At 57.2% G+C, this 24,588-nt stretch overlaps 1 protein-coding gene across 8 annotated transcripts in view; it reads left to right on the top strand.

The window, feature by feature from the left end:
• SH3TC1 (SH3 domain and tetratricopeptide repeats 1) overlaps positions 1-11,910 on the top strand; it is a 62,234-nt gene extending 50,324 nt beyond the window's left edge. For all 8 annotated transcript variants that reach the window (XM_064286199.1, XM_064286198.1, XM_064286196.1 and 5 more), the window contains 6 exons: positions 598-778; positions 1,800-1,950; positions 5,756-5,878; positions 6,572-6,722; positions 8,600-8,796; positions 11,526-11,910. In XM_064286199.1, coding sequence (XP_064142269.1) covers positions 598-778; positions 1,800-1,950; positions 5,756-5,878; positions 6,572-6,722; positions 8,600-8,796; positions 11,526-11,783 — 1,061 coding nt within the window. In that variant the 3' untranslated portion in view covers positions 11,784-11,910. The remainder of the gene's footprint in view (positions 1-597; positions 779-1,799; positions 1,951-5,755; positions 5,879-6,571; positions 6,723-8,599; positions 8,797-11,525) is intronic.
• Positions 11,911-24,588: the final 12,678 nt, after the last annotated feature.

Raw genomic sequence — 24,588 nt, 5'->3', positions numbered from 1 at the left:
ATATGTTCAAAGTAAGTGAACAAAGTCTTACTAACCTTGCTTCCAAGGAGCATTCTGGCTATACTTCTTCCAAGACAGTCTTGTTTGCTCTTCTGGCAGTCCATGTTATACTCAATATTCTTCGCCAACACCATAATCCAAAAGCATCAGTTCTTCTCCAGTCTTCATTATTCATTGTCCAGCTTTCACATGCATATGAGGTGATTGAAAATACCATGGCTTGGATCAGGCTTACCTTAGTCCTCAAAGTGACATCTTTGCACATATGTTAGTGGGACACAATTCCACCCGTAACAGGGGTGTCGATGTTCCCTGCTGGTCATCTCTGTGGGAAGGTCAGACCCTGTCTAGCTGGTAGGAGTGTTGTGAAGCAGACCAGGAGGCCTGGAGGGATGGCTGATGCCGCTTCTTGAGCTCATCAGTGTGTGACCTGAATGGCTCACTTGGTATCTCTGGGCTCCATTTCTCTACCTGCCATGACCCCAGCTCTCGGAGGAGTGGGAGATGCAGGCATACAGCAGGTGCACAATTAAAGTCTTTGAACCCTGCAATCATCCCTTGGGGTAACTTCTTCCCTCTGCCCCCCACCCCACCCAGGCCAGCTGCGTGCTGTCCAGCGGCTGTGTCACTTCTACAGCTCTGTGCTGCCCAACGAGGCTCAGTGCGTCATCTACCATGAGTTCCAGCTCTCGCTGGCCTGCAGGAAGGCTGACAAGGCACTGGAGGGGCAGCTCTTGGACACCATCAGCCAGCTGTACCTGTCGCTGGGCACCGAGCGGTGAGGGCTAGCTCCTCGGCAGCCAGGGCGGGGCAGGGCAGGGTGGGTGGCACAGGTGGGCCCTCTTCTCGGGGACATTCTGGCCCATGGCATCCAGCATGCCCTGGGCTGGCAGGCCTGGGGTCCCCCAGAGGGTAGCATGTCCTTCAGGCCAGCTGTGAATTTCTAGGCTGTCCATCTGGCCATGTAGCCTTTGAGAGCTGACCTCTGCCCACCCCGAGTCGTCACCCTCTGGCCCAGCTCCATTCCTAGGGCTATGTTCCCACACCTGTGCCTCCACCGTGGAGACAAAGGCCAGTGGACCACAGGAGACCGAGCCAGCTGCTTTGCCTGCCTCCCTGGGTGTGGTCTGAGGTCCCATGATGCATGTGTGGCCCACCCGGGACCTGCTGACCCAGTGGGTGATGGTGGCAAGCTGCACTGACTGATCTTTCAGCCTGCCGTGGGCAGTAATGAAGGGCAGGGAGGGGCCAGGTTTCCATGAGGGCCAGGAGATAGCTCCAGTCTTGTCTGCCCCCCACCCAGCCTGTTTTACAGCAGGAACAATGAATCTGCAGTAGAGGAGGAATTCTCAAAGTAGTCCCCGGTCAGCAGCCACATCTCCTGGGAGCCTGAGAAATGCATGCTCTCAGGACCACCCCAGAGCTGCCAAATCAGAACCTGTGGAGGGTGGCAGCCATGTGTGGCTTCAGAGCCCCTGGTGATTCTACATGCTCAGGTTTGAGAGCCCCTGGCTGAGTTCTCTCTGAGCATCTGGCCTGCTGGTGTTTCCTTTGCCTCCAGGGACTGAGGGTGCTTGTGTTTGGGAGGCAGGGACAGACAGACAGTAAGGGCCTCCGGGTCAGTGGCTGAACATGGCCCATGACTCCCTGCATCCTGGAAAGGGCAGGACGCTGCCCAAATGGAGGACCTGCTCCCAACACATCCGGTACATCGTCCATACCTGCTGTGGAAAGGCCCGGACTGGTCCCCGTGGATGAGCCCGAGCCCTCTCGTTCTGACTGTCTGCCCCTGGTTGCAGGGCCTACAAGTCCGCCTTAGACTACACCAAGCGGAGCCTGGGCATCTTCATTGACCTCCAGGAGAAGGAGAAGGAGGCTCATGCCTGGCTGCAGGCCGGCAAGATCTACTACATACTGCAGCAGCACGAGCTGGTGGACCTGTATATCCAGGTGCGGAGATAGGGGGAAGGGACAGGTGTGTGCCAGAGGCGGGGGGAGTAGGGCAGATGGTACTGGTGTGGGCGAGGGCAAGTGTGTGCACTCACTCATTCACTTGTTCCCTCATTCACTTATTCACTCACTCATTTATTCACTCACCCATCCATTCACTCATTCACTCACTCATCTATTCATTCATGCACTCACTGTTTTACTAATTCACTAGCTCACTCATTTATTCACTCATTCACTCACTCAGTCGTTCAGTCATTCATTCACTCATTCAAAACTCACCTGTTGAGCACCTGCTGTGTGCAAGGGCCGGTGGTTTTGCCCTCCCTCTCCCTGGTTTCCTTGCAGTCTCCTCCCTGCCCCTGTGCCCACCAGTGTCCAGCATCCTCAACAAGATGTGAGCCTCAGTTTCCCCACCCATAACAGGGGTTACGAAGTGTACCTTGCTGCACTGGTAGAAGACCAACAGCAACATAGGAAACACCTAGCACAGCATCCAGGGTTTCTCGAGCCCTTGGTGGTTGCTGTGAAAATTCAGATGAAAGTGCTGATGAAGGGCTTCCCAGACGAGGCTGTGGAGAGCAGAATTCTAAGATGGCCTCAACACCCCCGCCCCTTGTTTGGTTGGGCCTGTGAATACAATTCGGTTATGATATATGGCAAAGGAGAAAAGGTCTTGCAGAGGTAGTAAGGTTCCTAATCAGCCGACTTTGACTCATTCAAAGGAGAATTTTTTCTTGGGTGGGCCTGACCTAATCAGGTGAGCCCTATTAAAAAAGGGTTCAGCCCTCCCTGAAGGAGAGCCTGGAGGCTGCAGAGACGCTCCCTGGCTGTGAGGCAGTGAACGCCCACGTCAGGAGTGGTCCGGGGCAGGGGGGGAGCCCTGAGGCAAGGACGGGGCCACCGCTAGGAGCTGAGAGTGACCCTGGCAGCAGCTTCAACGACACGGGGACCTACAGCCACAGGGAACTGAATCCTGCCACCAACCAGTGAGCTTCCTGGGGGCAGAGGTGAGGGCTGTCCCAGTGCCCAGTGCTTGTGCTGGTACACAGCAAGTGCTCAATACATGTGCGAGCAGAAACCAAACCCATTGCCGTTGAGTCAATACCGACTTACAGCAACCCTATAGGACAGAGTAGTTTCCAAAGAGCAGCTGATGGATTTGAACTGCCCACCTCTTGGTTAACAGTCAAGCTCTTAACCACTGCTCCACCAGTGGCGTGAGTGTGTGTGTATGTGTATATATATCACAAGTAGGTAGCTTTAGCAAACATAATTTATTGTCTCAGTTTAGGAGGCTAAAAGTCTGAATTCAGGGCACTGGCTCTGAGGGAAAATGTTCTCTCTCGGCTCTGGGGAAAGGCCCTCGTCTCTCCTGCTTCTATTCCATGGCTCCTTGTCGATATTCACGTGGCTTGGCATCTCTCTTTCCCCATCTCTGCTTCTCTCTCTTACTTGTTTAATCTCTTCTATATCTCAGAAGAGATTGACTTAAGACACTATCTATACTAAGTCTGCCTTATTAACATAACAAAGACAACCCTTTCCCAAATGGGATTATAACCACAGGCATAGGGGTTAGGATTTACAACATATACTTTTTTTGTGGGGGGGGAGGGGGCACAATATATATGTATGTATGTGTATTTATATATTTATGTATGTATGTGGGTATGTGGGAGACCCTGGTGGCATAGTGGTTAAGCGCTATGGCTGCTAACCAAAAAGTTGGCAGTTCGAATCTACCCCGCACTCCTTGGAAACTCTATGGGGTGGTTCTACTCTGTCCTATAGGTTCGCTATGAGTTGGAGTCAACTTGATGGAAAAGAGGTTTTTTTTTTTTTTTTATGGATCTTTTTTTAATGTGTATTTAGAGAGAGATTTATTTTAAGAAATTGGCTCACAAGATCAGGGGGCTGGCAAGTCCAAAACTCGTAGTCAGGTGACAGGCTGGAAACTCCAACAGGAAGTCTATGTTAGCCTTGAGGCAGAACCCTTCTCTCTCGGGAAACCAGGTTTTGCTCTTATAGCCTCCAACTGATTGGATCAGGCCCACCAACACTGTGGGGTAAACTACTTTACTTAAGGTCAGCTATCTGTGAATGTTAGTTACGTCTGCCCGAGGGTCACGGAGGCTGCTTCCAGCTATAGGGTGTGGGGGGGCTTGTGTCCACCTGGTGGGAGACAGGTGTGCTGGAAGCAGGACTTGAAGGTGCACAGGCTCAGAGGTGAGGGAGATTCTGGAAAATTCTGGGAGCTGCAAGCAGTCGGGCCTGTCTGGACTTTGAACAGGGCCAGCATCCGATTTTCCACTCGAGCCGGGAATGTGTGCCCTGCCACTATGAAACGCAGCCACCAGGCAGGTGGGGTTGCAGCCAAGAGGCAGCTGTCAGCCTGTCTACAGGGCTTAACATCCTGGAAGGAGGGACAGGTGGGGGTATGCCGTGTCCAGCTCTGAAAGGGCTGCAGAGGAACAGAGTGGGGGCTCAGGGGCAAACACACGGTGGTGGGAGCCAGGGGTGGCACTGCGTGGGCCAGGAAGACTCAGACGTGGCACTGAGCTCTGTACCCCGCTCCCCCTGGCAGCCCACCCTGCCAGGCCTGGGGCTTTGCTGGGCAGACCTGCTGGTGGGGCGAGGTGTTGAAGGTTATCAGCCTCCTGGTGTCGGGGTTATGGCCCCAGCTGCACAGGGCTGGAATGGAAAGCAGGTCCGTGTGCAGAGGGATGTGAAAGGAGAAACTGCGGGCAGCTGCAGCTCTGGGCACACCCCAGGGCTTCAAGAGGCAGGGATGTACTTGCCCACAGCCCCGGGGGCTGGGAGTCTGAAGGCAGGGTGCCAGTAGGCAGGGTGCCAGCAGGGTTGGTTCCTTCTGGAAGTTCTGGGGGAGGATCAGTTCCTTGTCCCTCTCCTGGCGCTGGTGTTGCCGCAGCCCTCGGCTTGTGGCTGCAGCCCTTCAATCCCTGCCTCCATCGTCACGTGGCCGTCTCTCTCTGCGCCTCTTTTCCTCTTTCCTAAGGACACCACTCAGAGTTTAACCTAACTGAAAACATCTGCAAAGACCCTATTTCCAAACCAGGTGACTGTTACGGATTGAATTGTTTTTCCCCCAAAATGTGTGTCATCTTGGCTAGGCCATGATTTCTAGTATTGTGTGGTTGTCCTCCACTTTGCCATCTGATGTGATTTTCCCGTGTGTTGTAAATCCTAACCTCTAGGATGTAAATGAGGCCGATTAGAGGCAGTTATGCTAATGAGGCAGGACTCAGTCTACAGGAGTAGATTGTACCTTGAGTCAATCTCTTTTGAGATATGAAAGAGAGAAGCCAGCAGAAAAGAGAGGGACCTTGGCTACCAAGAAAGCAAAGCCAGGAACAGAGTGTGTTCTCTGGACCCAGGGTTCCCGCACTGAGAAGCGTCTAGGCCAGGGGAAGACTGATGACAAAGACCTTCCCCCAGACCCCACAGAGAGAGGGAGTCTTCCCCGGAGCTGGTCCCCTGAATTCGGACTTGTAGCCTCCTAGACTGTGAAAGAATAAATCTTTGTTAAAGCCACCCACTTGTGGTATTTCTGTTAAAGTAGCACTGAATGACTAAGACAGTGACGGTCATAGGTTCAGGGCTAGGACTTGAACACGTCTTTCTGGGGGCCACCATTCACCCCACAGCAGACACCAAAGGTCTGCGCATTCTCAGGGAGGTCCCGAGGGTGGCTGGGAGGTCCCCTTTGGTGGGCACTGGGCCACCTCATGGGACTTCTGGGCGGAGTGCCAGGGGTCTCATGTATCCTTCCGCTGCCTCTCAGGTGGCACAGAATGCGGCCTTGTACACTGGGGACCCCCACTTGGGCCTGGAGCTGTTCGAGGCAGCGGGAGACATCTTCTTCAATGGGAGCCAGGAGCGGGAGAAGGCCGTGTCCTTCTACCAGGTGACAGGCCTGTGGCGGGTGCGGGGCCCCCCAAGTGGAGTCCATGCTCCCCATCTTCACACCTAGAGTCCTGACATTCCCTGCAGTGATCCATGCCCCAACCCTAGCCTGGGAAGGACAGAGAAAGGGCTGAATGTGGGAGGGCCAGGGTTGGCACCTGGCTTACCACCTGCCTCTCATTGGCCCAAACAGCTCTGCAGCACAGGCCTGCCCCTTTTACAGATAGGGAAACTGAGGCTCAGAAGGCAAAGGGCATGTCCTAGAACCCAGGCCTGTGTGCTCTCCAGGGGTGGAGGCTCCATATGCCCCATCCTGCAGCCCACGGTGCTTGGCTCTGTGTCCTGCAGCCCCGGGTTCAGGCAGACAGGGCTGTGTAGACAGAGCAGAGCCTGGGGGCACCTTGGTCAGGTCCCCGTGATCTGGGCTGGGCTGCAAGTCTGATATTAGGGAGCATAGTGAGGTGGGTCAAAACCCAGCTCCCAGGGCCTGGGTCCTTTGACACACCTCTGCCTCTCCGGGCCTCAGTTTCCCCACCTGTAAAATGGGGCAGCTGCAGTCTCTGTGGAGCACCCTCTCTCTCTGGGGCCAGCTGTGGAAGGTCCCAGGGCAATGGCGGGGGGCTTTTAGCATGAGCGTGCAGCTCCGGGGAGGGAAAGGAGGTGAGACAAGGCCTGACCTCACCTGTGTGGGCAGGACCGGGCACTGCCCCTGGCGGTGGCCACAGGGAACCAAGAGGCCGAGCTGCGTCTGTGCAACAAGCTGGCGGCACTCCTGGCAGAACTACAGCTGCCCCAGGAGGGCCTGGAGTTCGCCCACGTGGCCCTGGCGCTCAGCATCACCCTGGGTAAGCCCCCAGCCCCACAGCCCACCTCCGGGTGACCAAGCCCCCAGCCCCGCAGCCCACCTCCGGGTGACCAAGCCCCCAGCCCCGCAGCCCACCTCCGGGTGACCAAGCCCCCAGCCCCGCAGCCCACCTCCGGGTGACCAAGCCCCCAGCCCCGCAGCCCACCTCCGGGTGACCAAGCCCCCAGCCCCGCAGCCCACCTCCGGGTGACCAAGCCCCCAGCCCCGCAGCCCACCTCCGGGTGACCAAGCCCCCAGCCCCGCAGCCCACCTCCGGGTGACCAAGCCCCCAGCCCCGCAGCCCACCTCCGGGTGACCAAGCCCCCAGCCCCGCAGCCCACCTCCGGGTGACCAAGCCCCCAGCCCCGCAGCCCACCTCCGGGTGACCAAGCCCCCAGCCCCCAGCCCCACAGCCCACCTCCGGGTGACCAAGCCCCCAGCCCCACAGCCCACCTCCGGGTGACCAAGCCCCCAGCCCCACAGCCCACCTCCGGGTGACCAAGCCCCCAGCCCCGCAGCCCACCTCCGGGTGACCAAGCCCCCAGCCCCCAGCCCCACAGCCCACCTCCGGGTGACCAAGCCCCCAGCCCCGCAGCCCACCTCCGGGTGACCAAGCCCCCAGCCCCACAGCCCACCTCCGGGTGACCAAGCCCCCAGCCCCACAGCCCACCTCCGGGTGACCAAGCCCCCAGCCCCACAGCCCACCTCCGGGTGACCAAGCCCCCGGCCCCACAGCCCACCTCCGGGTGACCAAGCCCCCAGCCCCACAGCCCACCTCCGGGTGACCAAGCCCCCAGCCCCGCAGCCCACCTCCGGGTGACCAAGCCCCCAGCCCCCAGCCCCACAGCCCACCTCCGGGTGACCAAGCCCCCAGCCCCGCAGCCCACCTCCGGGTGACCAAGCCCCCAGCCCCACAGCCCACCTCCGGGTGACCAAGCCCCCAGCCCCACAGCCCACCTCCGGGTGACCAAGCCCCCAGCCCCACAGCCCACCTCCGGGTGACCAAGCCCCCAGCCCCACAGCCCACCTCCGGGTGACCAAGCCCCCAGCCCCGCAGCCCACCTCCGGGTGACCAAGCCCCCAGCCCCCAGCCCCACAGCCCACCTCCAGGTGACCAAGCCCCCAGCCCCACAGCCCACCTCCGGGTGACCAAGCCCCCAGCCCTGCAGCCCACCTCCGGGTGACCAAGCCCCCAGCCCCGCAGCCCACCTCCGGGTGACCATGCCCCCAGCCCCGCAGCCCACCTCCGGGTGACCAAGCCCCCAGCCCCGCAGCCCACCTCCGGGTGACCAAGCCCCCAGCCCCGCAGCCCACCTCCGGGTGACCAAGCCCCCAGCCCCACAGCCCACCTCCGGGTGACCATAAGCCTGGGGAATGCCAATGCCTCGGGCTGAGAAACCAGGAGGACCAGGTGACCTGTGTGTACAGATGACGTCCTTGGGCGTCTCCTAGTTGAAGGTAGGAGCCCTGGTGGTGCAGTCGTTAAGAGTCTGGCTGTTAACCAAAAGCTCTGCAGTTTGAATCCACCAGGTGCTCCTTGGAAACCCTACGGGGCAGCTCTACTCTGTCCTGTAGGGTTGCTATGAGTCGGAACTGACTTGACAGCGACAGGTAAAGTTAAATGTAACCAAGGTGGCCTGTCCAGCGCTACATGTAGACGAGGCTTTGTCAACCCTTGAGGCCACCTGAGGATGACCTCATTAGCCCATTTTACAGACGGGCAAGCTGAGTCTCTGGGTGGGAAGTGAGAGGCCAGATTTCCTGGGTAAGGACCAGGACCGAGCAATACACGGCCTGCCCTCCTCCCACCAGCCCACCTGTTTGCCAGGCCCTGCTCTCACGTGTGCCCCCACCGCATGTCTGTCTGTCTGTCCGCAGGCGACCGGTTGAACGAGCGTGTGGCCTACCACCGGCTGGCCGCCTTGCACCACCGGCTGGGCCACGGTGAGCTAGCTGAGCACTTCTACCTCAAGGCCCTGTCGCTGTGCAGCTCACCGCTGGAGTTTGACGAAGAGACTCTGTACTACGTGAAGGTGTACCTGGTGCTTGGGGACATCATCTTCTATGAGCTCAAGGTGGGTGGGGGTGGGCTCGGGGTGTGGGGGGCCTACACCGGGACCCCGAGGCCTGGGCTCACATCCTCCCTTGCCCTTTGGGACCAATGCTCAATTTTCTCAGTCAGAAACAACCCAGCCTTCACCTGTGACTCTGGCCTGGCTTGGGGGGCAGGCGGGGTCGGCAGACATGGGCCAGGCTCCCGCCCTGGCCAGGTTCTGTGGGGCTCAAGGGCTTGAGGGCTTAGGCCTGGGCCCACCCTCAAAGCTCAGGATCAGCCTGCAGCCACGGGTTAAAGGCTAAACAAAAAGAGGAGGTGCTGTTGGGGGTGCTTCCTAGAGGAGGTGACTGTGAAGCAAAGTCATTTTGAACAGGAGTCAGCAAAGGGGGGGAGTGCTCCAGGGAGTCACCGTCATCCCCGTAACGAGACACTGCCAGGAGTCAGCAAAGGCAAGGGGGGAGTGCTCCAGGGAGTCACCGTCATTCCCGTAACGAGACACTGCCAAGCGCACCCCAGACCCGACCCCACTGCAGGAAGCCTACCTAGGCACCAGCCCGCACAGCTCTCCTTTCCAGAGTCCTGAGGCACAGAGAGGGAAACTGAGTTTTGGAGGGGTGTGGCTTGTAAGGGTCCGGCAGCAGGGCCACGGCTCCAGAGGGCTCAGCCAAATCCCTGCACCACTCGAAGCTGTGCTCCCAACTCTCGAGGGATCCCGGCCACTCCTGCCCTGCAGTGGGCAGAGACCAGGGGTACCCCATTGTCCCCACACAGGCCAAAAACCCCTACTCCCCCCACCCCCGCCACATCAAACATCATACCTGCCCAGCTTCTGTGCTCTGTGTTGGCTAAGGGGATGAGGGTACACAACCCAGGAGCATTGAGGGGCTGGGGCCTCCCTCGTGTTCCCCCAGCCCCCTGCTAAGTCAACCCTGGTGTCCCCCCAGCTCCATGCTAGGGCCGCCCTGGTGGCCCCCAGCTGTGCTCTGGCGACATCTAGCGGTCAGAAGTGGTCACTACTACAGCCTTTCCCTGTGAGGTGGCATCAGGGAACATTAACGGAGAGACTGGGTGATTGAGGCTCCAGAACGTTCCAGGGCCGTGTGGTGAGCACCTCGTGCTCCCTGAGTCCTCCTGTGCTCAGAGCCCCCACTATGCCCCTCCTCTCTGTGCTCCCTGAGTCCTCCTGTGCTCAGAGTCCCCACTATGCCCCTCCTCTCTGTGCTCCCTGAGTCCCCCTATGCTCCCCGAGTCCTCCTGTGCTCAGAGCTCCCATGGTGCCCTGCCTCTGCTCTCCAATTCCTTCTGTGCTCAGAGCTCCTTCAGGAACTTGGCACCCTACACACACCACCTCCACCTGCGCAGGAGGGCCAGTCCCTTCTGAGCCCAGGTGTGTCCAGGCTTGTGGCCTGGGGAGGGGGGGTGGACAAAGGAAGAGGGGATAGACCAACAACCTGAAAATGCTGGAGTAGAGGAGCAGGCTCCATGATTATCTGCCTAAAATGGGGTCACCTTATCCGTGTGTTTTCAGTCACAGCCACAAGGGCGAGGCTTGAAGTAGGACAGCCGTGTTGTGAGCCCTGGTCTGCTGCCCACTTGCTGTGACATGCACAAACAGTGTACACAATGTACATGCATGCACACGTTAGCACATACAGAAGCCCACAGTGAACACACATGTGACTGTACACACACGTATACACACACATGCACTCTAGCAACGCACATGTGAATGTGTGCACCACACGCATGCACACACATGTATACGTGCACGCACATAGACGCCCACCATGCCCACTCACTCTGACTGGTTCCTTCCTGTTTAGTTGAGATGCCCCCTCTTCCAGGAAGCCCTTCCTCCTCCCCCCACCCCAGGCTGAGGTGGGTGCCTTCCAGGACTCCCACAGGCTCCAGCTCCTCCCTCTGCCACAGCCAGCAAGGGGGTAAGCTGGCGGGCCTCGGGCCTTGTCCTTGGTCCCTAGAGCTGTTGTGAGATGCAAAACAGGGCAGCTAAGCAGGGGAGAGGGGCGGGTTACCTGGTGTGGACATGGGGCCACAGGGGAGGGAGGCCGCCAACCTGTGGCATGGCCATGGGGACAGTACTGGGCTTGAGACGAGAGCAGAGGTGGGGCAGCTCACCATCCAGCTGCGGCAGATTTCTGAGAGGCAACCCTGAGAGAGGCTCCATGCCCAGGCCACCCTGACACAAACACCACCTGCAGGTGGTTTTGGGGAGCAGGAATGTATTGTCTCCCAGTTCCGGGGGCTGGGAGTCCAAGACAGGGTTTTGGCCGTGGTGATTCCTTCCGGGGTTTGAGAGAGGCACTGTGCCATGTCTGTCCGCCGGCTGCGGATGGCTGCGGCCATCCTCGGCGTTCCTCTGCTGCTTGCCTGCCCAGCTGCACGTGCTGTCTTCCCTGTGTGTGGCTGTGTCCTTCTGTCCTTCTCTTCTGTAAGACGACACTCAGAGGGGTTAGGACTGGGACCCACCCTACTCCAGGAGGCTGTCCTCGCTCACCCACCACATCTGCAAGAAAAGCCCTGCTTCTCTGAACAAGGTCACATTCACAGGGCAGGGGCTAGACCACAACATGTCCTTTTGGGGGACACAATTCAGCCCATAACTGTGGGGGAATGATGAGATGACCCAAGGACAGGAATGGCCTTTGGGGAGACGGGGCTCTGAGCCCCCCTCCTGCCTCACCACCGAGGCATCAGCCCGGGGTCAAGCCGCTGATTCTCCCCTTGCAGGACCCGTTTGATGCCGCGGGGTACTACCAGCTGGCGCTGGCTGCAGCCGTGGACCTGGGCAACAAGAAGGCCCAGTTGAAGATCTACACACGCCTGGCCACCATCTACCACAACTTCCTTGTGGACCGAGAGAAGTCCCTCTTTTTCTACCAGAAGGCCAGGGCCTTCGCCACCGAGCTCAACGTCCGCAGGATCAACCTGGCTCCTGACCCGTACTACGGGCAAGTGGCCTGGCTGGCCTCCGCCGCCCCGCCATGAGGACCCCGGGAGTGGGCTCTGTGGAGGGGAGTCCCTGTCTCTCCCAGGGTCTCTGCGTGGCTCATTTTCTGGGAAACCGAGCTGCCAAGACAGGGCTCAGTAGCCATAAATGTTCTTCAGTAACTCACCAGCGTCTCCCAGATGAGCTCTGTCAGTCTGCCCCCAGGGTATGTCAGGGACCAGGCCCCTTCCTCGGTGCTCTGTGCTGCTACCCCCCACCGCACATTCCTGGGCCCAAATGAGAAAGACTGTGAGTCCATCAGACCCAGGCCAGCTCCCTGCTGTCTACTCCGAGTGTGGCCTTGGGCAAGCCATCTCACCTCCAGCCTTGGCATCCCTGCTTGTCAGAGGGGAGACAGATGGCCGTGAAATGCCCACGGCAGGGGCTTATAACATCATTTCCAGCATGGAGCTCTAACAATGTGTCTGAGAGGTTGCGCTACCATCGTCCCCATTGACAGCTGAAGGAGTGGAGGCAGAGAGGTCAGGGGCCTGCCTGAGATCACACAGCAGTGAGGGGCGGAGCTCCAGAGCCAGTCCAGCCACCTGCCATGCTTCAGGGAGGGAGGGAGGAAGTTGTGAGCAGTTGTTGTCTGCACCTTCACACCCTCATTCTTGTCAGGAAAGCAGCATGGTGGGAGGGGGGCCCAGGAGTCCCCACCCCCACCTGTCTGAGTGTGCTTTAGCCGCAGCCTGGCCAGCCCCACGTCCAGCCCTGGTCCACCCCGTGTGGGGTCTGCTGTAGAGATTGTTTAAAGGCATCCTCTGGGCTGCCTCCAGCCCACCTGCTCTCCCCATTGACACCCCTCCACCTACCTGGAGCCCCAGAGTCCAGCCCTCCCTTCTCCTGAGCCTCTTAGCTGAGGGGAAGCCTGGCTCCCCACTTTACAGGTAGGGAAACTGAGGCTCAGAGAGGCTGTGTGAACCCCAGGGGAGTCCCACACACACTGTATTATTTCAAGCTCCTCTTTTTTTAATGAGGTGAAGCTCATAAAATTCGCCATTGTAAAGTGAAAAAGTGGGTGGTGCTCGGTACTCCAGCCAGTGTCAGAGTTTGTCCACCACCCACAAGGAAACCCGCTGCCCATTGAGCAGCTACTCCTCATCCCCTCCCCAAGCCCCTCATGTAACGATGGGGAAACTGAGGCTGCAGAGAGCCTGCAGGCTGACTCTGGCCAGGACCTGGTGTCCCGTCCTGATTCCAGCCTGGGTTCTGTTCTCCACCTTAGGAGAGATTGCAGAGCCCAGGTGGGCCTGGGTGAGGGGGGTAGGGGGCCACCATTCTTCCTCCTCCCCCTGGTCCTGGGCACTGGGGGGGCCCACCACCACAGAGCTCCTGGCAGCTGAGGCAGCCTGCAGGCCCTGCTCGCCTCTCCCCACCAGGAGGCAGCAGAGAGCTGTCCCCGAGCTGATGCCCTCCTGGGGGAAGAAGCCTGTCCAAGTCGAACTTGACCCCAGACCACTGCCACTGAGGGTTGGGATTGGAGAGCCAGGAGGAGGAGGCGGTCCTGTAATTGACACAGCAGAAGGCGCCCACCTAGATAACTGAAGACCACTGGTCTGTGGTCGCCCAGGACCTGGGCCTGCACCAAGTCCACGTGGGGTGGGACTACATCCCCAGCCACTCCAGGCACGACCGTCTGCCTAGGAGGATGGGCCTTTGGGATCCGTGCCCTCCTTGTCCCCTTTGTGAGCTGTCATCCTCCTTCCCTGACCCTGCCCTGCCTGGGACCCTCTTTCCCACTACCCACGTGGGTCCCACTGCCCGCCCCACCAGGACCCTGCTTCTGACACTGGCCTCCTGGGACCCATCCCCCTTGGGCAGCTGGGTCTGGAGGTCAGGAGAGAGGGCACAGCAGCCAAACCCCTGGGTTCAAACCCCAGCCTCACCAGGCACAAGCTGAGGGATGGGGCTGGTGGGAGCGCCGAGTTCTCTGAGCCCCATTTTGGTCATAACTAAGATGAGGCTGACCACACTGGGGAGTGAAAAGAGGACTTGAGAGGCAGAGAGCTCTGCACAGTGCCAGGCCAGGGCTAACATTGGCCTGATTCCTATTAACACTGCTTATTGCCACAGGGGCACTGCCAGCAACCACAGGCTCCGGAGCCACAGAGCCAAAGGCTGGGTAGCTCTGGTCAAGTCGTGTAGCCTCTCAGACCCTCAGTCTCTTCATCTACACTGCACAGATGAAGCCTACCTCCAGGCTCTGAGACTGAAGAGAAAATCTGAGAAAGTGCTGGGTGCAGGGCGAGTGTGCAAACCCCAACTGGGCACTGAGTGAGTGTGTAAACAGTGCCAGGCAGAGCATGCATACAAAAAGGCCAGGAACGGAGTGAGTGTGTCCAACAGGACCAGGCACACAGCAAGTGTGCGAACCTGGGCTAGATACAGAGTGAGTGTGCAAATTGACTGAACACAGAGTGGGTGCAAAAAACCGGGCTGGGCACAGCATGAGTGTGCAAACCCACGTCAGCAGCTTTCTCTGGGTTCAGGGCTCGGCCAGCATGGCTCGGGCAGGCTCTGGCCCTTCTGAGTTTGGGGCCCTGGGCAGCAACTGTCCAGCCCGTCTCTTGGGACAGTGCAACGAGATGACGAGGTGTTGAGTCAGGCTCTGCATGGCTGCACTGAACAGCCCAGAGGCCCCACTGCCCCATTTCAGAAGGAGGTGCCTGGGTCTGCTGCAGACAGGCCTCGCGCAGGTATCTTCTCCCCAGGCCGACTCACTCACTGCAGCCAGCTGCTCTGTGTGAGCAAGGAGTGCCCTTACGTCCTGCGGGCCAGGCACAGGCTAAGCCATGCCAGGGCCAGGGGAGTCCACACACAGCCCCTCCTGGGAGGAGCTCTTGGGGCTTGGGGCTCCCTGGAGGCATCTAGCCCGACCCCCGCCACTCTCCAACCCCCTCCCAAACACAGAAGGACAGCAACTGGCCCAAGGCCACACAGCCCCCTCTCCTGACCTGACCCAGTTACATCCGCCCACCTCGGAGATCTTGCTTTCTTCTGCACCCGGCTTCATATAAGCGGCAAATGTTGATCTGAGGAAACCGAGGCCCAGAGAGGGATGGTGACCACCCCAAGAATGCACAGCTAGTGTAGTTCTTCAGAGATAGAAGACGCCACCTCAGGGAGAAGTGACTCCCCACTGGCAGGGGCATTCAAGCAGAGCCTGACCAGCACCACCTGTGTTCCCAGCTGTATTGTCTGAGGAGCCTGGTGGCAGTCGGCTGGCACTTTCTTGGGCGTCTGTTCCTGGCCTGGGCAGAAGGGAGGCTCTCAGTCACAGACTGTACTGCTGGTAGGATGTGTCCACTGGCAGTGGGGTGGGGGTCTGCACAAGTTCAGGGGCAGGAGGAAGTCCAAATCCCAGCTGGAACACCCAACAGTAGGCACCCCCAATGTGCCTTGCCCTCTGTGAGCCTCAGTTTCTCCACCTATAACAGGGGTTACGAGGCACACCTTGCTGCACTGCAGCTTGGGAGACACCTAGCGCAGCGCCCAGGGCTTCTTGAGCCCTCAGTGGTTGAAATGGAAGTGCTAATGAAGGGCTTCCCAGATGAGGCTACGGAGAGCGGAATTCTAAGATGGCCTCAACACCTCCGCCCCTTGCGTGGGTGGGGCCCACGAATACAGTTAGGTTATGATATATGGCAAAGGGGAAACCCTGGTGGCTTAAGAGCTATGGCTACTAACCAAAAGGTCAGCGGTGCGAATCCACCAGGCACTCCTTGGAAACCCTATGAGGCAGTTCTACTCTTCTAAAGGGTCAATGTGGGTTGGAATCGACTTGACAGCACAGGTTTTTTTATATGGCGAAGGAGAAAGGTTCTTGCAGAGATAGTTAAGGTCCTTAATTAGCCAACTTTGACTCACTCAAAGGGGAAGTTTTCCTGCATGGGCCTGTAAAAAAGGGCCCATCCCTCCCTGAAGGAGAGACTGGAGGCTGCAGAGACACTCCCTGGACGTGAGGCACTGAATGCCCACCCCATGAACTGCCTAGGGAGGGAAGCCCTGAGGTGAGGATGGGGGGCCACCACTAGGAGCTGAGAGTGGCCCTGGCAGCAGCTTCAGGGACACGGGGACCTACAGCAACAGGGAACTGAATTCTGTGACCAACTGGTGAGCTTAGAAGAGGCCACTGAGCCCCAGGTGAGACCCCCGGCCAGGGGACTCTTTATTGCCATCTGTCGAGCCCCTGAGCTGAGGATCATACCTAAACTCCTGTCCTAAGACCAGAACCAGCTGCCGTGAATCACCACGACCCATGGCAACCCCACGTGTGTCAGAAGACAACTGAACCGTGCCCCACAGGGGTTTCAGTACACTGGCTGGATTTTCAGAAGTAAATTGCCAGGCCTTTCTTCTGAGGTCCCTCTGGGTGGACTCCAACCTCCAACATTTTGGTTGGCAGCCCGGTGCAGGTGTGCTAGCCGTTTGCACCCCCTCAGAGAGTCGTCTGACCTGAGGAGCTGTGGCTAACAAGTGGGTGTGGCTCTAAGCTGCTAAAAGTGTGATGATTTCTGTAACTTGTATTACATCAATACAAAGACTGAGCCAAGGAATGGGGGCTGAACTCCAGGTGTCCCTCCAGCCGGGGCCCTGCCTAGGGGGCCCACATCCAGCAGCATACCTGGCGACCCGGCCTCCAGGCCTTCAGCCTCACCTGGCCGTCCTTTGCTGCCCTCCAGGCTCTGCAAGTCTGAAACCGAGGCTCTGAGGTTGGCTTCCTCACCAGAGTTAAGGAGGGAGGGAGTGTGGTGTGCAGCTGTCGGGACCCAGGCTCTAGGCCACCTCTGCCCAGCTGTGTAACCATGAGGTAGCCATGAGCAGGGACTGCAGCTAACACCAACTATGTATACAATTGTATCTAGTTTTATATTGTTGTTTGGGATACACGTGTTACAAACACCTTCTTCAAGTTGGTATCTTTTCACTTAGCCTGTGGTGTCTTTTCACGCACAGACTGGTTGTAATTTTACCCTAAAAGTGCAGCATTTTGTGTCGCGGGCACACATTTTTACACGCGCCGTGGGACTGCTCAACGTACCTCCTCTCGGTAAATGCTGAATCCCACACGAGGAGGTCCTCCCTCCGCCGCGCCACCTTGGGGTTGCTCAGCAGGAAGAACTGGGGCTCTGAATTCCCGCGTTCTGTCACTCCAAGCCCAGGCTCCCTGGGCGAGTCCCTCCTGCATCTCGGCCTCGATCTCCTCACGGCTGATGTGGGGATAATAAGATCCCCGGTGCCAGGCTGCTGATAAGGTCGGAGAAGCGCACACACCATCCGGCACACAGCTCTGTCGTTATGAGGTGCCACCGAGTCGGCTCTAACCCCCAGCGACCTCAGTGTAACAGAACCAGCCTGGTCCTCTGCCTGTTGGCGTGTTTCAGCCCTTGTTGTGGCTGTCGTGTCCATCTTGGCCAAGGTTTCCCCCATTTTTACCGACACTCTACCTCTTCAAAGGTGTTGAAAAGCAAAGATGTCACCTTGAAGACTAAGGTGCGCCTGACCCAAGCCATGGTGTTTTCAATCGTCTCATATGCTTGTGGAAGCTGAACAATGAATAAGGAGGACCGCAGAAGAGTTGACGTCTTTGAACTGAGGTGTTGGCGAAGAATATTGAATATACCGTGGACTGTCAAAGAAGGAACAAATCTGTCTTGGAAGAAGTGCAGCCAGAATGCTCCTTAGAGGCAAGGATGGCGAGACTGCGTCTTACACACTTTGGACATGTTGTCAGGAGGGATCAGTCCCTGGAGAAGGACATCATGCTCGGCAGAGTACAGGGTCAGTGGAAATGAGGGAGACTCTCAAGGAGGTGGATTGACACAGGGGCTGCGACAATGAGCTCAAGCCTAACAACGATTGTGAGGATGGCGCAGGACCGGGCAGTGTTTCCTTCCGCTGTACACAGGGTTGCTATCAATAGGAACTGCCTCAATGGCACCTAACAACCTCCTTTACCAAATACAATGGGCTCTTCTAGCGATTGGTCTTTCCTGATGACCCATCAAAAGTCAGCGAGCTGAGGTCTTGCCACTCTCTATTCTAAGGAGTGTTCTGGTTGTGTTTCCTCTAAGACTGATTCCTTCTTCCTTCTGGCGGTCCATGGTGTATTCAGTGCACTTCGCCGACACCACAGTTTGAATGCAGCGATACTTTGTCATTGTCCAGTTTTCACACGCATTTGAGGTGACTGAAAAACCATGGCTGTTAGGTGCTCAATAATTGGGAGCTGCTGGTAGTACAAGGAGTCCCTGGTGGTGCAAATGCTTAGGCACTCAACTATTAGCCAAAAGATTGGTGGTTTGAACCCACCCAGAGGCACCTTGGGAGACAGTCCTGGAGGGCTGCTTCTGAGAAGTCACAGCCTTGAAAGCCCTGTGGAGCAGTTCTACTCTGTACACACGGGGTTTCCCTGAGTTAGAATCGACTCTCGGCACCTAACACCAGCAATAACTAGCTGTCATATGTCGACGTGCTGTGTTGACTGTGTGTTAGCTTCCTGAGGCCTCTGTAAAAAGTTAATGCGAACCGAATAGCTTAAAACAACACAAAGGGATTACCTTCCCATTCTGGAGGCCAGAAGTCCAACGCAGGTCTCACAGGCTAAAGTCAAGGTGTCAGCAGGCTGAGTTCCCTTCCCGAAGCTCCAGGGGGAACCCGTTTCCTTGCTCTTTCAGGGCATTGGCAGAGTTTAGCTCCTTGCAGTTGGAGGGCTGACGCTCCTGCCTCCTTGTTGGCGGTCAGTGGGGGGCTGTTCCCAGCTTCTAGAAGGCACCCACACTCCTTGACTCAGAGTCCCCTCAGCCTTCTCACACCCGAAGCTGTCACCTCTTGCTCCCCCACGTGTCTCTCACTTCTCCACCCTCTTCTGCCTTTAAGGGCCCATCTGATTACATCAGGCCCACCCAGGGAACCTGGATAACCTCCTATTGTAAGATCAGCGATTAGCAACCTCGATTTCATCTGTTGTTGTTGTGTGCTCCCCAGTCCATTCCGACCTACAGCAACCTCATGCGACAGAGTAGAACTGCCCCACAGGGTTATCTTGGCTATAATCTTTATGGGAGCAGGTCACCAGACCTTTCTCCTACAGAGCATCTAGGTGAGTTTGAACCCTCAATCTTTTGGTTATTAGCTGAACACTTAACCATTGTGCCCCCAGGCTCCTTTGATTTCTTCTGCAGAGCCCTGTTTGCCACGTGTCTGTGTCCTGGGCCTGCCGTAACAAAGCACCACAAGGCGGGGGCTTTAAAGAACAGAACTTCATTCTCTCCCAGCGGCTCCACTAAGGAGGTGTGGGGGGTGCCGGCCGCACTTGGTGACACCGTCAGAGGTGGTGATACCAAAACCACTGTCCATAAAATTTTTGTGCAGTGTTTCAGCAGAAGTTTATTATTTTTTATGAAAACAGCCCTGTAGTTAGTTACAACAACGAGAACGTTTTTCTTCAGCCCAGCTTACCTGCCCCAGGACACCTGCAAGGCTGAAACTGTACGCCGGTTTACTTGAGAAGCTTCTAGTGCGCTCAGGGCAGGACTGTCGTTACAGCCCAGTTACAGTGAGGCTTCGAGTCATGTGGCTTCACTGTGGTTTTTGTTGCTGCCCGTGTTTTTATAGCGGCTGATATTCTCGATTTTCTGACGTTTTAGCTATACGTTGTGGTCATCCGTGCTCGTGAACCCACATCAACAATTTTTTTGAGAATGAATTGTACTTAAGGGAAAAGACGGAGTCGTGCACTGAGGGCTTCTGAGGAACGCTAGTGCAGAAAACATGACTAAGGATGCTGTGTGGTCTGGAATGGGACGAGGTCCGGGGCGGGGTGACACCATGAGTTACCCCACTGGCTGACACCAACCCTACTGACACCACTGTTCTCGTCCAGCTCTGTGGGCTGGGAGTCTGAACGCAGGGCATCGGCAGGACGGTGCTGTCTCTGCGGGCTCCAGAAGAGGACCCTTCCTCGACCCTGGCAGCTTCCTTAGCCCTGGGGACTTTCTGATGTTCCTCCGTGTCTTCCCTCCGCATGTGACCCTTCTGTAAGACTCCACTCGGGAGGGATTAGGATAGGCACCCGCCCTCCCTGGTGTGAGTTAACTAACGACATCTGTAAAGACAGACCCCATTTCCCAAACAGGCCCACATTCATAGGTACAAGGGTTATGGCTTTTCTGGGGACACTGTCCAGTCCGGGGAACCCATCACAGGACCACGTGAGGGGGTGGACATCTTTGGGACCATTACCCTGCCGACCCCCCCTGCAAAGGCCAGGCCAGCCTCTCCATGCCATCACCTGCCTCTGCTCCCACCCCTGAAGCAAGAGGAGGAGCCACCTGGTTTGAGTCCCACGGCCCCCTCCCCAAACAGTCCCTGGAGGTTGGGGCTAAGACAACGAGGCCACCGTCTTCCTTCACCCACTCGCTCATTCTCACCCACCCCTCTGTTTCTTCCTTCCTGCAGCCCTCGGCCCAGCCCTGTGCAGTGTGGGACCAGGTGAATACCCCAGCCCCTCCCTCAAGGAGCGCCACTGGATGGGAAGACAGGCCGAAATTATACACAGCACGTTGGCAAGTGCTTCAGTGGACAGAAGCCTGGGGCGCAGAGGGAGGCTGAGGTTGGGGCCACCCCCTAAGAGGAGACCCCTACACTGAGGCCAGGGGGTGGATGGTGTTCACCAGGTGACTTCCTGCCATTTTATACAGAAAACTGCAGCCATTCTCTAAGCAGAAGGTTGCCCATTCACTCATCCACTCTTTCACTCGAAAACACACTGAGCGAGCACCCACTGTGTGCCTGGCCTTGTTCATCATCATTGGTGAGACACTGGGACCCGGCCCTGGGGGGCTGATGACCCAGGGGGCAGCGAGGTGGCGGACCCCTCCACACCACCAGCTGGGACAGCTGAGTCCCCGGCCCTCGGAAGAAGAAGGTGGCCAGGAGCCTGGAAAGGTGTATGCGTGGGCCAGTCCACAAGAGGCAGGGGCCCAGGGATGGGGGGAGCTGGCGGTTTCCCCAGGAAGCTGGTGGCTCAGAGCCCCCTCCCCAGGCTGCCGGTGAGTGTCCCTTCTCATCTGAGCATTGGTGTGCTCTGGTCCACTCTAAGACCGAGGTTCTTTTCCTGGGGGTGGGGTGTGTGTAAGCGTGTGTGAGTGAACATGTGTGAGAGTGTGTGTGTGCATATGTGAGCACCTGTGCACACATGTGATTGCATCGTGTTTGAGTGTGCAAGTGTGTGTGTGTGTGCACATGTGAGTGTGCACGTATGTGAGTGCATTGCATGTGAGTGTGTGTGTACATATGTGTGTGAAAAAGGGGGAAGAGGGAGGAGAGGCAGAGAAATAGAGAAGGACAGAGGGAGAGACAGAGGAGACAGTCAGAGAGACAGAGAAAGAGGATGGGAGAGAGAAAAAAAAGACAGGGAGAGGGGAAAGAGACAGAAAGAGAAGGAGAGAGACAGAGAAGGGGGCAGAGAGAGAGAGATGGGGAGACAGAGATGAAGTGTGGGACAGGAAGAGAGAGACAGAAAGACAGACAAAGGGAGACAGTGGAAGCGAGAGGTCGTGAACACAGAGCTGCCTCTCTCTCAAGGAGCCTGTCTAGATGGGAAGACAGTCTGCAACTACATAGCAGGCTTCCACCCGGGTCTGTCTGGCTCCAGACCTTCCTGGAAGCCACTGACCTTGACACGGAACTCAAAATCAACCTCCCTGAGAAATGCCTAGCTCCAAGTATCGCCCAGGTGGGAGCGGTTCAAGGGGGTCCAGGGCTGAGCAGCACTTCCATACAACCCTTGCAGCTCCCCTCCTGCTCAGCTGGAGCGTCTGACCCCACACTGCAGATGAGGGGGCCGAGGGTCCTGATGTGATGTGTCCAAGGCCACAGGCTGGGAGGGCAACTGCGCATGTCCCTACTGCCACCAGCTGCACAGCCAGGGCCAAGTCCCCACCCTGGAGCCTTAGTTTCTTCATCTGTAAAATGGAGGCCATGATGCCAGCTTCAGGGGTTATTGTGAGGCTACGGCTGAGTGTGCTTGTAAACTGCAGGCCCTCAGTAAACGGTGCCATTATTATTATAGTGTGGTTGTTGCTATCTTTCTGCTGGAGCAAGCCTGTACGGAGGTGAGCAGTAGACACTGCTGCACACGCCATGCTTGCACCTCTGCCTGGTGGACTCCTATTCACCCATCAGAACCCCATGTGCAGAGCCCTTCACTGTAAAGCCTTTCCTGCCTACACCGCTCCCTCACTGTGTTCCCCACCTTGCTCTCTGCACCCCACCGTGTGCCTCCCCTCGCAGTGGATTGCCACCACCTGTGTGCTGTCACTCCTCCACATACTGTGAGCCCCTGGTGGGCTGGGGCAAGACTCATTTAAACCCGTGTGCTCTGAGAAAGCTCAGCAGGTGTTTGTTGAGTGACTAAACGAGTGAAGGCATGGTTCCAGGACCCTGGAGTGAAGGCGGGTCCTATGAGGATTGAGCTCACTTTGAGGCGATCAGGAAGCAGGCAGGAGGCGTCCCCAGGCTGGGGCGTTGGGAGCAGGGACACGGGGCAGTGTGTCCCCATGTGCTTGGGAAAGGGCTCTGTGCGCAGGCGAAGGCAGATGTCGGAAGGAGGGCAGGCTTGGAGAGGTCTGCACCGAACAGAACATTCTCTCTTCTCTCTGAAATCCCTTAAGCTCCTCTTGGCCGAGCCTGGCCTTCTGCGATGAGTTATGGTTGTATGTATTTTCCACCGAGGATGTGCTGCACTACTCTCTGCTGGATTTCCTGTTTCAGGGACGTCCGCCAGGCTGCGGTTGTACACGTGCTTGACAAGATGGCTGTGATCAAGCTCCTGCTCGGAACTCCAGGGACGCACGCTGCGCAAGCACATTGCAGACTCCTCCAGGGAGCAACCCTTTCTCAGAGCCGAGGCCCAGAGAGGCCGGGGGAGGGCATAACCCAGACCTGGCCTGTGTCCTCACTGCTCCCCCCACCAGGGAGACATTTCTGTGTCAACCCTGGGGTTGTCAGCAGGGAGGTGGGGGCCAGGACAGTCCACCGGGGAGCTGCCACGTCACTCCTTTGTCCCCTGTGTCCGTTTGGATACACACCTGTCTTCCTAAAGGTTCATTGTGTCATTGCTGTTGTTGGCAGCTGCCGTCAGGTCAGTTCTGACTCATAGCGACCCCACGTACAACAGAACGAAGCTCTGCTGGTCCTGCGCCATCCTCATGATTGTTGTTACGTTTGAATCCATCATTGCAGTCGCTGCGTCAGTCCCTCTCACTAAGGGTCTTCCTCTTTTTCACTGACCCTCTACTTTACCAAGCATGATGTCCTTCAGGGACTGATCCCTCCTGACAACACGTCCAAAGTATGTGAGATGTAATCTCACTATCCTTGCTTCTAAGCAGCATTCTGGCTCTACTTCCAACATAGATTAGTTCCTTCTTCTGGAATTCCATGGTATATTCACTATTCTTCACCAACAACATAATACATGACATCAATTCTTCTTTGGTCTTCTTTCAGCGCTTAGGACCTGATATATTTGGGGACTATTATCCAGCCAACCACAAGGCCCATTTTACAAATGAGGAAACTGAGGCAGCATGGCACACCTAGCCCTGGGCCCTGGTTTTCTGGCCCAAGCAGAGAGGCTGGGAAGCATGTGGTGCCTGTGGGAGCAGAGGTCAGAGTGGGGGGCTGTGGCTGGAGAGGTGAGCAGGGGCCACATGGGGGGCTTCTCTGCTAGGATGAGATGTGATGTCAGCCTTGGGCCAGGGGCTGTGAGTTGGGCCAGGATGTGGGGGTCTGGTCTGCAATTCAGGAAGGTCTCTCCGGGGACCTGGGGGCCTGGGCATGGAAGGGGCACTCCTGTCCCAAAGGAGGTCACAGGCTGGGAGCTGGTGTCCACAGGAAGTGGACAGGATGAAGATGAGGGCAGCTGGGGAAGCTGTTTTCTCACAGACATGTGCATCGAGGGACTCACAGCTGCATTTCCTCCACCCCAACATTGACAGGAGGGGCCTGGGGCAGGCTGGGGGGCAATTCTTGTTCCCCCTCTCTTCTCTCTCCCTCTCTCCCTCCCTCCTTCTTTCCATCCCTCCCTTTCTTCTCCTCTCCCTGTCCTAGGCCGGGTTTTCTAGAGAAGCAAAACCAGTAAAGCGTATAAATACGTAGAGAGATTTATAACAAGCAAACAGGTCATACAGCTGTAGAGGCTAGGACATCCCAAGTCCGTGGATCAGGATAGAGGCGTCTCTCGATTCACGTAGGCCAGGGGCTGGTGAACTCAAAATCTGCAGATCGGAGAGGAGGGCTCCTCCTCTCAGGCTGTGAAGATCGATGAATCCCAAGATCTGCAGATAAGCTGATAGCTCAAGTCCCAAGAGCCGGAGGTCAGACAAACAGGAGGCAGCTGCAGGATCCAGAGGCAGCAAAAAGCCAGAGCATCTGCTTATATTCAGATGCAGGCCACACCCCCAAGGAAACTCCCCTTCAACTGACTGGCTACTCACAGCAGGTTCCATCCCAGGAGTGATCACATATAAACACTGAGAATCATGGCCCAGCCAAGGTGACACACAATATTAACCATCACAGTCCCTTTCTTTTTCCATCCCTCCCTCCCTTCCTTCTTCCCTTCTTACTTCCTTTCTTTTTGTCTTTCCTCTTCCTTCCTTCCTTCTCCCCTCCCTCCTTTCTCCCATCCTCTCCCCTTCCTCCCTCCTCCCTTCCTCCCTCCTCTTTCCTCCCTTCCTCTCCCTTCCCTCCTTCCTTCCTCCCCCCCTCCATCTCCCCTGTCCTCTTCCTTCC

This window comes from Loxodonta africana, chromosome 5 (assembly GCF_030014295.1).
Source record: "Loxodonta africana isolate mLoxAfr1 chromosome 5, mLoxAfr1.hap2, whole genome shotgun sequence".
NCBI lineage: Eukaryota > Metazoa > Chordata > Mammalia > Proboscidea > Elephantidae > Loxodonta > Loxodonta africana.
Note: the sequence above shows the minus strand (reverse complement) of the source record. Positions and strands in the feature narration are given on the sequence as shown.